Below are 14,124 nucleotides of genomic sequence, written 5' to 3'. Positions count from 1 at the left end.
AGAGCACTTAGTTCTGTGATCCTTTTCCTCCCCAAATGTGTAAAATCAGACTTTGCCTGCATATAGTAGAGAAGCCAGACAGGATACATCAGCAAAATCCAGAAGGTACAAACCAGCACGAAGCACCAAGCAAGGAAAGTACCCAAGACCAAGAAAACATTCTTAATGGCAATACTTGCCCTCGTCCACACCAGGATGAGTGTTTGGAGGCCAATGAGGAGTTACTGCTCAGCACTGTGGATGAGGGCTGGTATATAGTTGGCCATGGGTCAGGCCGTAGTGGAAAAACAGGCTAGTTCCTGAAGATCCTGAACTTCCTTAGGAAGATTCTAGGAGACCTAAACCAAACTGCAACCCTGACCCCATGGCCCAGGGTCCCTTAAAAAGGGTTTTGTCCCTTAAAGAGGAATATGCTGGACCCAGAGCTGACCAGAGTCAAGATCAAACTCCTCTTTGATCATTATGAATCTAGAGTGCCCGTGGTCTTATCTCCTAATTGAGACCCGTGGTGTACAGTACAGAACACCAAGGTGGGGCTCTCCCCGCGGCAGGGACACGTATGTCTATCTGTATACACAGCGGCTTCCTCGCACTAGCAGGTCATCTGTTCTTAAAAGAAGAAATAGAAACCAATTTCTCTTCTTCCTTTGTCTCTCTCTTTAGTCCAGGACAGAGACAAGAAACTGTCTTGCTGATGAGGATAATCTCTCAGAGGGTACCTGACCTATAGCTCCTCCTCAAAACAGAAACAACTCAAATTGAACCAGAGATCCAGATGTACCAACTCCAAAAAGATTATGGGCCACGATGACTTTAACGATCTCTACCCATCTAGTCATCCACTCAGTGTTAACCAACCAATAATGGCACACCTTGCTCTGAAGCCAGTCTCTGATCCCAACCTTTGGTCTCCTCAGGGCCAAAAGAGCATCTACAGAGGCCTGATGTCACCCCCATGTCCACTGCCCCCATCTAAAACCGTCCCTGCTTAGCTACTAGTCCTTCTTATACTCACCTGTTCTACAGTAGGGGTAGGCGTTCCACGCTTTTTCATGGATATTCAGGGCTCCCTCTGGGGCCAGCATACGAACAAATGTCGGTACTTTGCTGTAGGAGGGATGGGGAAGAGGAAGGAGAGAGGAAGAAGATAGTGGACTTTTACCGTAGATTCTTCAGACCAGTTTCGACTTCCTGGGATGAGTACTCGAGCACAAGTTACCTTGACAGCTCAGATCACTTGGCTTTAGGACAAGAGCTCATTGTCTCAACCAAGTCTCGTCCCCCAGATCGATACCCAACATCTACCCCATCACCAGAGGAAGACAGTGACTGCTTGGGCTCTGCTTCTCTGCCAAATCCCTCAAAAGCACAAGGTGCCTTTGGGCCACCTGCTTTAGTGGATAAACATTTACTTATCCCCGTTCATGCTTCCTGCGTCCAAAACATGGTTCTAGATATTCTGAGGGTTGGGATTTAACAAACACTTATCGTGTTGAGCTCCTACTGTGTGTGAGGCAATTACACTGGGCACTATAGCATACAAGGAAGAAACACAGGATTTTTGCCATCAAAGAAACTAGAATATAGAGGAAATATCACCCAGTGATATGCAACACAATGGGGTAGCAATATGAAGAGAGGCATCGCATGTGGAGCTCTTCTCAGAGCAACTGAGAAGGCTTCACAGAAGTGATGCTTGTTCTGACCTTGAAGGAGGGCCAGATTTCCTCAGGGAGAGAGAAGGGAGAGGAGGGAGGGCACATAACTGGTTAATCATGTGACAGGGCAGGAAATAGAGGACAGTTTGGTTGGAGGGTAAAGAACCTACATGGATCGCTTGGAGTCAGACCATGAAGGAGCTTGAATGGTATTCTAAAGAGTTTGGACTTCTTTCAGCAGGCAGTAGGGAAAAAAAACCTCAACAGTGCAAAAGCCAAGGAAACATCGTGACCAGAATTAAACTTTAGAAAGAAAGGTGAAAGAAACTGCAGGCACAAATACAAAGCAAATAGAACCTAATCCTCCAGGATCTTCCAGGCTAGCAGTGTGTTGGGAGAGCTGGCAATCAGGAAAGGGCTTGGTTCCACACTGAAACAGCCCAAGGGAAGTGGGGCCCAATATGCTCTTATGTTCCTGTTCTTCTAATATGGCCGGTTCTTTGCACCGTTTTGGAGATGATGCAGGGATGCTCTTGTGTGCTTTCCATTATGGAACATCCTGATCTATTCAATTCTTCTGATCCTACTCCTGGGGCATGGATCTTCTTCCTTGGCTCTTTGGCCGATATGACAGCTCATTCAGGCTTCAGGAGACTGGCCACAACAGCTTGAGAACCTTGGGTCTGAAACAAGACCTCACAGGTAACCCAATACACAGGCTAACAAGAGGGTCAGCAACCTCTGGAAGGTAGCAGGCCAAAATGCCAAATATTCCTTTATCCATGTCCTCGTGGATGAGAGAAGCTGTTGAAAACAATTTCTCCTTTTGGATCTCTCCTTTGTATTTGAGATGAAATTATGCAAATTGAAGGGAGTAATGGCATCCACTTGAGGACCAAGCAAATACTATGTACAATCCCAACACAGGCCCTACATCACTGAGAACTCCCAAATATCAACCCCACTGCTTAGCTTTAGAAGTCCCCTACAAAAATGCAAACAGTCGAGGACAGGGAGAAGGATGAGATGAAAGCATCACCCCATGGAATCAGTCAGCAACATATCAGGCCCGAGATCAGTAAAGGAGGTAAGAACAACAACACCAGCTCAATTATAGTTTATATTTCTATAAAGCATTTTAGTAGCATTATTGTCCCCATTTTACAGAAGAAAAAACTGAGATTAGTGACTAAGATCAAAAGGCCAGTCAGTGTTGGAACCTGTGTTCTGACTCTATGTCCACTGGCCCTTCTTACCGGCCCTGGGAGGGTCATAGGGTGGAAAGAAATGTCTAAGGGAAGGAGGAAGTGAGTTGATCAGGAAAGTGGGAAGGCAACAAAAATACACTTAGCCTGCCTCCCAAATCTTGCCGATGACTGACTAGTCCTGGCTCTACTCTCAAAATCTTCTCCCTAATATGTGTGCCAGATGCTTTATAACACTGTCCCAGCAGCTAGACCACTTTAGGTCAGGAATTGAACCAAATGAAATAAATTTAGATTCAGCTATTGATTTGGTGTTGATTTCGTTCCAGTTTAATAGCTGTAGAATAATGATAGCCAGGTCCATTTCAGACTGATTCAATAGACATTTTTAAAAAGAATTCTGGCTCAATACATTCAATTCAAATTCAACAAACATTTGTTCAATACCTACTATGTGCAAGGCACTAGTCATCATTCAAGAAGTTAAAAGGGTTTAGAGTTCAATGAATTTGTGGGGAATTCACGTTTTTGATCCAAACCGATTCCAGTTCCCACTATAGATTCCCACTCTAGGCAGCCCAAGATCACTCCAATGCTCCTAAGATTTCTCCTCTTGCACCAGGCCAGCTCTCAGATTCCTTGGAAGGCTCTTCTCTTCAGACTAAGCAGAATCCTTCCGAGACCCTCAGGAGAACCCTGAGCCGGGGCCGGCTTCCACATACCTCTGTAAGTGGTAGATCTTGTGGGTATACTGGCCCCTCTCTCCATCCTTCTCATAGGGCTCATTTACCAGGACTTCCACGCCTTCACCACCACCAGTTTCATTCTTACTGGCCTCTGCCACTGAATACAGCTGTCCTACCTGGTACTAAAGGAACAGAGAAACAGGAATTAGCCGGGGGCTAACGGGGTTAACGCTTTTTGTTAAACCCAATCTAGTGCCTGGTGCCCAGAAAGGCAAAAGGCCATCTAAGCAGATCATCCCACAGCCCACAAGGCTGGGGAATGTTACACGAGTCGTTCAAGAGTTCAACGAGGACCCTGCCAAGAATTCTTCCAAAGTAACTGAGACGAGTTGCCCCAGAGACTCTCAGGTTGGCACTCCTGCGGCAGTTATGTATCTCAGAGGACGACTTGCTCACTTCCCATCTTCCTATTTCTCCAATAATCCACCACAAGGACCTCCATCTCACTTGATCCCGAACCACCACCCGGTGAATGGATTCCTGGCACCCAAGGGCCGTCTGCCCGGGGCAGGGAGGGGAGTGGGGTTGCTCTAGAGTTCAGCTCCAGACTCTGGTGGATCTCACTCCAACCACTTCCACAGAATCCCAAGGCCTCACCTCCTCCCAAAGTGCTCTAGGAATGTGATAAGCTCCTTCCCACCTGACACACCTCTTTACAGTCTCCTCATCCTGGGAAGAGCCCAAAGAATACCCCCAGCAACAAAGAAGCCTCCTAGTCCTTTTCCAAGTCCCTGAGGCTTTGCTAGAAGGTACTAGATTGACTCTTCTGCTCCCCACAATAGCAAAGCCCCATCAACTAGCACCTGCAGGTTGTACTCTGGGCTTAATATCCTTCTGGCTGACACTGAGGAGACGGCAAATGCTTCGTGTCCCCTTCTGAGGTCACAGGCTACACTGGGCAAGGTCATTTGCTTTCTCTTGCGACCGTGAGGCTGGATTTCAGCACTCAGGTCTGAGGCAGTGATTCATTCAGACCTCAGTCCTTCTATTCTCTCTCAAGGGAACCTGTAAAGGGGTTAGAGGGGAGAATGAGGAAGGCCTTCCTCAGCTAATGAGGCAAGCTCTCATTTCCTACATTCAATATCTTGGCTGTGGCCAAACTAGCAATAAAACTGCTCTAAGGAGAACAAGAAAGGAAGGCCGGCTAGCCATTTGCTTACGTATTGGGGGTGGGGTGGGAGAGACCAAACAAGATACTCCTTCTTTTATCCTGTTCCCTACAGGAAAATAAGGGATTTCCTTCTCAGATTAGAAGGGAAGGAATGGGTCTGTGGAGAGTTACCAGTGATACTACAGTCCACCGTAGCATCCAAAATAGTGACTGATCACTTTACCCTGAGCTAAGGCAGGGAGGGCAGCTGCTGAGAGAGGGCTCAGCAGTGAGGGGGATCCCGGGCTAGGTTTCTCAGCACATCTGGGGCCTACCGTGCCTGGGAGACCCCCGGTACTTGGGCTAAGCTGTAACGCAACCTGTCCCTGACCCCCAACCTCCAAAGTTGCAGGTGAAAATTCTACAAAAAGCCAAGAGTGGCTCCAGCGGGATCATGAGATCCGTTAATCTCACAGAGTCCCTTCCTCCGCTCACCCTGGGTAAGGTCCAGCCCTGCCAGCTTTGCCAACCCTAAGCCAGCCCAGCACTGCCAGCGTGCCTCATGATACCCTGGAGGTCCCACTTGGGTCACTCGCGGAGTGGAGGAGAGTTCGGCTGAGCGGGTGTCCCGGGGCCTCAGCTGGAGAAGAGCTGAGAACGTTTGCCTGGGCTGCTCCCTCGGCAAGCCGGGAACTGCATGGCTGGCCTGACGGGCCGCGCCGGGGACAGGGTTCCCAGGCACAGACTAATCTCCTTTAGTAACAGAGTTTCATTCATTTGGTTCCTCTTCAACGGCAGGAGTCAAAGGTCGGCCTCTAAGAGGATCAGCCTGTTGGGCTGGCATCTTCGCCCTATAATCTCCCTTGATATTCTGATCCCATAATCCCGATGAGACAGGGGAGGCAGTTCTGGTAAGGAGGCCTGGTCAATATGACTCGGCTCCTACCAGCGTCGGTCAGGGGGCGCACAGCAGGGGGCAGGGAGGGGGAGGGGGGATTCCACCCCAGGAGTCCTGGGAGGAGACCAGCTCCCTGCTAGGACAGCCAGGCTCGGGTGGGAGCCGCTACACAGGGTATCCCTCTAACAGGGTCAGCTAGCAGTAAGCCCACAGGGACAGCCAGGCTCCAAACCACAGTCCCCGAGGGCCAAGGGGAGCCCACGCTCCTGTCTGAGTTATGTTCCCGGATCCCAAAGACGGGCTTCAAAACGTAGCTAAGAAAAACAGGAACTCTGCTGTATTTAGCAATCCTATTACAGGAGGAGGGTGGGGGACAAGGGTGAACACATAACTCTGAAAAACACGGCACAGCTGCTAGTTCCACCCACACGACAGCGCGAGGCTGGGCACCCAAAAAGGCATGGAGCCTGGGAGATGTCTCTGGAAACAAGAAGTGAAACCGCACTACCCACAAGGGCAAAGGGCAGGCCTTCCCTGCGCTGACACGCCCAATGGAGAGCGGCCCTGGGGCTGTGCAGAAACCGGGACAGGTGATGGCTGTTCTGTACAGAACGAGGAAGGGGACAGTTTCAGAGAAACTTGGGAAGATCTCAATGACCTGATGCAGAGTGAAATAAGCAGAACCAAAACAATTTCCTTTTTCCTTTTTTTTTTTTTTGCTGAGGCAATTGGAGTTAAGTGACTTGCCCAGAGTCACACAGCCAGGAAATGTTAAGTGTTCAAGGTCAGGTTGGAACTCAGGTCCTCCTGACTGCAGGGCTGGTGCTCTGTCCACTGTGCTACCTGGCTGCCCAACAATTTCTATAATAACACTAACATTGTCAACAAACAAACAAATTTTAAAAAAAAGAGTAAATGAATGAACAAATAAAAACTTAAAAGTTAAAAAACCTCAGGAGCTCTGATCAATGAAATGAATGACCATCATTCGAAAGACTCAAGATGAATGAAGTTTGTTCCTGTTAGAGAGTTGATGGATTCAGGTGCAGAATGAGATAGACATTTTTGGAAGAAGTCAGTGTAAGCATTTGTTTTGCTTGGCTGTGCATATCTGCTACAAAGGCTTCTGTTTTTGTTTTTTTCAATGGAAGAGAGAGGTAAGAGGGAGAGAAAACAGATCTTTGTTCATTGAAAAAAATAAATAAAATTAATTTTAAAAAACAAGACAAACAACTTAAAACAGGAAAAGATCCTAACAGTAGGAGATTGGTGCTACAGCACATGAATCTACTCTTCCTAGGAACTCCTCAGGGAAGATGAAACCCTGAGACATACAACTGGTAATTTGGGGCCCCAGCTCCATCCCACTGGCAAGGAGCTGAATCAGGCTATTGGGAAAGAAGGCATTACAAAAGTATCACTTCTCAACATTCTTCCTCAAACTTATAAATCTGAGAGTTCCCAGCCCATGATTCAGGGCAGCCTCTCACTTCAGAAAGCAGATGTGAGATACCACATGGGCTCAGTTGAATTCATGGGATACAGCCACTTATCATCAGGATGGGCAGTGGACTTTGGCCCATCTTGGTTCTTACTTCCTTCAGGTTCAGTTTTAACTGTGCTTCCTTATCTTCTCCAATTGGGACTTTCTCGGGCTTTCTAAGTGACGTTCATGACTAGCAAGGGGGGAAAGAGGAGGGCAAAAAGGAGCTCTTTCCCTCCCCCACTCCCTCCCTCCAGGCTCTGGGCCATCACTGCTCTCATTTCTGTAGCTTGTTACCCACATATGCATCAAGACACCCCCAAACCAAACCAGAGCAAACCTGATGATGCTGCCCTCTCATCTCAATCCTTTTATTTTAACCCCTTTTTTACTCCAGCAGATAAAACTAAATGCCTCCACAGCCAATCCTGAGTGGAAGAGGGAGTCCTTTAATTTGCCTTATAATCAGCAATTAGCCTTTGGGCAGCAGTAAAGCAGTACAGAAGGAGCACTAGGCTTGGAATCCACATGGGCTCAAATCTTGACTCTGGGTGATCCTGAGAAGCCTGTAACCAGTGTGACTGTCACCGTCCTCTTGTGTAAGAGGACAAAGTTGGACTACTGGCCTGTCAGGTCCCTTCTAGCTCTAGGAGCCAATGATCTCCTTCTGGCTCCTCTTCAGAGGGAACAGAAGCTCTAGAGCAGATTCAAACCCTTTACAGATTGTGGTATCAAGGAGCTGGAAATAGTTCTACTGGCCATCTGGCCAAAGGACCAATACAAGGACTCAAAAACTCAAGTATCTCTGTCAGTTCCCAGCAGAGGATGCTAGGACTTCTGGTTCCTTCAGGAACAGATTCTAGACAAAAGGTTGTTACTGGACAATCAGGGTTAAGCTGTAAGTGATAAAGTGATAGCCTCTCTGATCCCCACCTGGCCCAAGGCTTGGCCATTGCCCCTCCTTCCTCCTCCCCGGAGAAATCACTGCACCGTACCATACAGTTTACAAAAGACATTCCCCAGGCACATGCCACGTGGCCAGTGCCTAAAAACTCTGGAGCAGGACATGTTTTTATGTCCAAACCAAAATGTTTGTGGCACAAACTAAGGTGGCACAATTCTTCTTGCAGAATTGAATAACAGCCACTCATTATAATTCTGATGGAAAAACATGAATGGATCTGCAAACAACCATTAACTACACCATCCCTCTTCCGGGCTTAGCACCCCATTCCCTTAACCCAGGGAAAGGGAGTGACTTTACCTTTCTGTGTGTCCCGGGCCCTTGGGCAGCAGTCTGGGGAGTCCTAGGGAACCCTTCTCAGAATAACATAAAATATATAGGAGTACAAAGGAAACCAATTCTAGTGAAATCAAAAATCATTTTTATTCCTGCTGAAGTTCCCAGACCCCTGAAATCTCTCCATGGATCCTTTGCAAGAATTCCTGCTTTGACCTCCGCCTTCATAGACTCCAATCTCTGTGACTGAACTGTCTCTAAGTTTCCCACAATGCTTCTCATTTGTGTAGTCTGACAGTGAGCCCAGTCCTCTGGGAGAGTCATATTAGTACTCCTCATTCCTTTCAGGGAGCAGGGAAACTGCAACTGAGACAGGACATTTGCTACAGATGAAAAGTCTCTTCCTCTTTTTTTTTAAAATACTGTTTCTATATACAAAGCAGTTTGTTATCAGTCAAAAACATTTATGATGAGTATCATCCAAAGGTAAAGATGGGTGGAGTTCTAAGATGTCAGCACCAGAAAACAAACTTGTGCAACTGCCCCCCCCCCCCCCAATCCCAGCCATCCCCTGTGGGGCTGGCAGGCTTACATCCTCCAGGCGTGTTGAAAGCAGTAGCCTCCCAAGAAGCTGTGTGCACAGTGCTCAGATCTGGGAGGAAATGGGAATGACTACAAGGCTCTCTGCCTTAGCAGGAGGAGGGCAGAGGAGTAAGACTCGGGGAAAGGGCAGGTGAGGCAGCCCCAGAGATAGCTCCCTTGAGGACATATGCTGAGTCAGTACTCTGACTGAAATCTCCTCAGGCTGACTTGGCCAAAGCATCCCATCACCAGAAGCCAAGTGGGTAAACCAAACATTTTTGTTTTCATTCTCTTCTCTTGGAGATAGACTTTTCCACTTTCATTTCATCATGAGGGCTCTGGGGGGATGTGGAAGGTCATTGCCATTCTTTTCTCAATAGGCTGCCTTGGTTTGTCACACAAGGACATAAAGTTCCTACAGACTTCCTAAGTGACTGACATCTCAGGGAGAACGGCCTGCCAGCCGTTCGATGTGACCATACACTTAAGGAGGTGACCCTCTATTACCCCAAGTTTGTAATACAGGTTAGCTTTAGTTTAGGAGGGGAAAAAAAAAAACTCACAGGCCACAAGCTAGGACAGCTCCCAGATCAAGTCCTTAGAGATCTGTAGCTGGATGCAAAGTGACCTTTCTTTTAAGTAAAGCTGGTCTGGCGACAGAATAAGCATAGCTCATTCCTACTTTTGGACAAAGTAAAAATCAAGGTGGCAGGAAAAGTATCAATGTGAGCAGAATTAGCTGACCAGAGAGAAATACTTCAAAAAGAAAAAAAAAGAAAAGAAAAGAAAAGAAAAGAAAAACCACAGAGGAGATCAGGAAAAAGAACTTACCTCATCTACAGACACAGGCAGGATAACTCGACTGTAAGAAAGGGAAAACAAGGTATCAACTTCAGGCACTGGAACCTATACAGGCCTCTTAGATCATCATCAAAAAGCATTTCTTAAGTCCTAATTTAAGTGGCACTGTACTGTAAAAGGAAGCAGCTCTGCCCTTGGGGAGATTACAATTTAAGTTACAGGGTGACCTCCCCGCACATTCATTTGGAGCTCAGGGAGCCTCATCTATGATTCGATGGGAACCCCTCCTGCTAAAACATCTGAAGGAGCCTCCCTCCCTGGGTGAGCAATTCATCAGAGTCAGGAGAGGCTGACTTAGGTGTGCTGCAGACCCCAGAGTGAGAAGCTTGACTGCTCCCCAAGGTCAGGGCCTGCAGGTCCCATTTATTAGATATGAACCTTCTACATCTGATGCTCCAGAGCAGCAGCTCTGAAATCAACCCCAAAGCAGCCCATTCTATGTCTGGACACTCGGTTCATCCCCCCAAAAGCTCAGAAGCAGAGCTACATCTCAAATCAAATGTTTCGGTGGGCTCTTCATTCTCAAATATCCACTAAGCAAATACCTCTACCAATCAATCAATCTGAAAATAGATCACAGTACGAAGTGGCTAAGGCTAATTACACACTGGTAATTGTGTGGGATCCTGTGGGATCCACCTTCCAAGAGCTGTCCAGAAGTGATCAAAGCCATTCCTTACGTTTTCTTACCTCTCCCATCCTGCTAGTGAGGATGGCAATGAAAGAACAAAAGGAAGCCAGAGGCCTCCATAAAGTTCTCACACCAGCTAAAACCCACCCAGCAGCTAACCAAGAATCAGAAGTTATCCGTGCTTTCCTGTGCAGCTTGTAGAACTCACATTTGTCAGACCATTTGAGGTTTATAAAGTTCTTTACAAGCAAAGTCTCCTTGGAGGTGCAGGGAAGCCCAATATCTACTTCAGGGGGAGGCAGTTGGAGGCTAATGGCTTGGTAATGGGCAACACATGCTTAGACTTAACGAGTCAGTTACAGAGCCCCAGCTTTCATTTTCTAGGGGTCGGAGGGAACCACTAAAATCTTCTGCACCGTGCCAGTGTCTCATTAAACCCCATCAATGAGAGCAAAGAGCAGGGGTGTTCTGCTTCCTGTGCAGCATTTCTCAAATCCTGTCCCTTTCCCCAAACCAGTGAACGGTCTGGGCCAGGAGGCCTCCCCAAGAAAGTGGGAAGCACACATGGGGTTGGGAGGGCAAGGAACTAAGACTCCAACATTAAGTAAGAATGGCAGACTAAACTAGATGGGCTCAGAGCAGCTGCTGCAAGGTAGATAAAGAACCTAGAATGATTCAAATAAACATAAATAATCCAGTTTATTGGATATTCCTGCTGACACTTCCCTCTTCTTAGAGAAAGCAAACACCATAGAAATATTCTTAACTCTGGGGCAAAAATTCCTACACCCTCAAAGGAAACTTCCTAGAAAACAATAAGCCTTTTAAATTCAAGCACAGAAGGGGAAATTATATTCAGAACTTTTTAGACCAGGAGGACTTCCTTTTGAGAGATCATCAGAAAAGTCCAGAGCAGCTCTGAGAGTTATCAGGCTCCGGAGTCCCGCCAGAGGCAGGTGGGTCTGCCTGAGCCAATTCCTACTAGGACAATCCAAGCTGCGTCTGTTACGGCTCTAAAGCCATTCATTCTCCCACCGCTCCCTGGAAATGAAGCCATCTTCCCAGCCCGGGAGAGGAAGACAAAGGAAACTGAACATGCAGCGCCAAGTCTGAGACTTAAATCGGTGTCCAGTTAGTGTGACCTTCACTCTTCCCCTTCTCAAGAGCTGCAGCACTGCAGTTATGGCAAAATATCCCAGACCCCTCCTCCTCTGGGCATAAGGATGCACATGCCCCAGCGCATGGCACACGCACATACATGCCCACATGCAGAGCACACGTCTGAAAGGAAATGTGCTGCTGGCCTGCGGAACCAGAGGAGATCAAAGAACAGAGAGAAGTTCTCTTCGGAAAGCCTTCCAGGCTCACCCTCCCTCCAAAACTCCCAACTGCAGCTGACTGCAGATTCCTGCAGCACTTTATTATGAAAAAGACCAAGGGAAAGGCTGTCTCCTTGAACAAGAAGAGTTAAAATTCCAAAGTTACCACAACCTCCTTACAACTAACTCCTTCTCTTATGAAAAAACAACCTAAGAAACACTTTCCTTCTTTTCCTCCTCTCCACAAACACAATGAGACTCTCCAAGATCATACTGGATTCTGCCCCAGCAAAGCCTAAAGCTCAGTTTCAACACCCATGAAGCCCTGTGGCTGGAAAATGCTTCATCCAGGCTGGACCTTGGACAATTTCAAAGTCTTGCTGTGCAGATGAGAAGCAAGGCTTTTCTTGAATAGCTTCTAGGTCCCTGATCTCTTAAAATCCATAGCACCAGTCTCCCCTTTGTACTACATCCTGCATAGAATGAGAACCAAACGGCTCTCCCGAGTGGAGGGAAAATACCCAGCGTAGCTACCTGGTAACATAGGCAAGGAAGCTGCACCAGTCCCCCTTCTTCAACATCAATAATTTCTGGACTCCTTGGAGACACTGACTCGTCCCCCACAATCCTCCTTGTTCTCCCCTACCAAAGATGCAGAGTTCTCTTAAAACTGTCCCCGATTTCCCCATCTATCGTCTTTGAAGACGGCCCTGTGACATTTATTCAGGATGAGAAGAAAAAATACTCTTCCCAATGCCTAGGAGACCGGAGGATTTTAACATCCTCACCTATCATGAATCCCAAATGAAGAATTACTTCCCTTCCTTAAAGTACCCACAAGGGCCACGAAAGCTCAAGAATTATTGCTGTCTACTCCCAACTTCACTATACAAGGGCTCCCCCTTCTCATCCCTTTGGGTGCCCCTCTCACACCACTTGGGCCAATGAGCCCCTCCCAGTCCTGGGAACTATATTTCAGTCCCTCAGATCAATCCCTCACCCCCATCTCTTCACAACATTGGGTTTAGAAATCTCCAAATCCCTTCCAACCTTTGCCAACCCCCTCCCCCCACCTTAAATTCCATTACACTCCTGATTGTCTTCCAACATCTCCATCATCTTAGCTATCTTTCTTTGTCGCCCCTCCAGCCTCTCAAACTATCATCTCTCCTTATTTCCCATGACCCCCCCAAAGTCCTATCATGTCAGTTTTTTCCATAAACTCCTCCCACCCCTCCTTCTCTGTGACCCCAATCTCCCCTCAGCCTCTGGGGCACCTCCCCACCAAACCTCTCCGTGTCTGCCCAACCCCCAACGACCTCACAAGTCTCCTCTAAAGCCAGACCCTTCCCGGTCCCCCTCAATCAGACGCTTGTCCCTCCCTCTCCGTCAGAGACAGGTCACCTCGGATCCCTCTTGCCAGGACACCTCTCTATCTCCTTTATCCCTGTCTCCATCCCAATCGTGCTCTCCTTGCAAGATCCCATCTGAGCCGGCCCCCCCTTACTGTCCTTCAGCACCCCTTCCCCTCTCCCGCAGGACCCTCTCCCCACTGTAGCTTTCCTCTAAGTCTCCAACCGTTCGCCCATCCTTTCCTAGCCCTCTCGGCACCCCTTCCTCTCGTCAGTGCCCCCTCCCCCTCCTGGCCCTCTGCACCCCCTTCCTTCCCGACGTCCCCCTCCCCCTCGTCTGCACCCCCTTCTTCTGGAGTGTCCCCTTCCTCCTGCTAGCCCTCAGCATCTCCTTCCTCTCCGGTATCCCTCATCCCTCTCCCAATCTGAGAGGGCTTCCAGACCCCTGGACACCGGACCCCGCCGGCGGCTCAGCCCCTCCCGGCCCGGTCCCCAGGTCAGCGCCCATTCAGTCCGCCCCCCCTCCCCCTGCGGTCCGGGCACGCGCGCGCCCCCGGGCTCCCGCCCCCCCGCAGCGCGCTCCCGGCGCGCGCCCCCGCCCTCGCCCCGGGGGGTCCCCGCGCCGGCCGGCCGCCTTCCCAGGACACTCACTACTCCTTGATCAGCACCATGTCTGGAGCCCGGCGTCCGTGCGGCTGGCCCGCTTCGCGGCGGCCGCTCTCGCCTCAGCTCGGCCCGGCTGCGCTCGTCTTCGTCGTAGTCGTCGTCCTTCCCTCACCCCTGGCCGCCTGTCCAGCCTCGGCTGCCGCCGCCCGGGGCTCCTGGTTCCGCAGCACCGCGCGGGGGGCGGGGCGTCTCTGCAGCAACCAGCGCGTCACACGCACGCGAGCGCGCTGACCTCACCGCGGAGGCGGGGCCTTCGCAGCCTTAAAGGGGCCACAGCCCTGCGGGGCGTCCCTCGCACCAGCGCCCGCTGTTGGCCCGTAGCCGCTCCCGCCCCCGCCCCCTCCCCCGGCCACAACCGGAGTGCACGCGCGGTGCGCCTTTCCCGGGTCGCAC

The 14,124-nt window shown here is 49.3% G+C and overlaps 1 protein-coding gene across 1 annotated transcript in view; it reads right to left on the bottom strand.

Annotated features, from left to right (window-relative positions):
* The window catches only part of PITPNA (phosphatidylinositol transfer protein alpha), a 38,646-nt gene extending 24,738 nt beyond the window's left edge, over positions 1 to 13,908 (bottom strand). Inside the window, exons 1-4 of the mRNA XM_051992193.1 lie at positions 13,717 to 13,908; positions 9,734 to 9,764; positions 3,586 to 3,731; positions 1,016 to 1,107 (exon numbers count right to left, since the gene is read on the bottom strand). Coding sequence (XP_051848153.1) covers positions 1,016 to 1,107; positions 3,586 to 3,731; positions 9,734 to 9,764; positions 13,717 to 13,736 — 289 coding nt within the window. The 5' untranslated portion in view covers positions 13,737 to 13,908. The remainder of the gene's footprint in view (positions 1 to 1,015; positions 1,108 to 3,585; positions 3,732 to 9,733; positions 9,765 to 13,716) is intronic.
* Positions 13,909 to 14,124: the final 216 nt, after the last annotated feature.

This window comes from Antechinus flavipes, chromosome 4, assembly GCF_016432865.1.
Source record: "Antechinus flavipes isolate AdamAnt ecotype Samford, QLD, Australia chromosome 4, AdamAnt_v2, whole genome shotgun sequence".
NCBI classification, from domain to species: domain Eukaryota; kingdom Metazoa; phylum Chordata; class Mammalia; order Dasyuromorphia; family Dasyuridae; genus Antechinus; species Antechinus flavipes.
The sequence above is the reverse complement of the archived record's forward strand: the minus strand, read 5'-3'. Positions and strand labels throughout refer to the sequence as shown.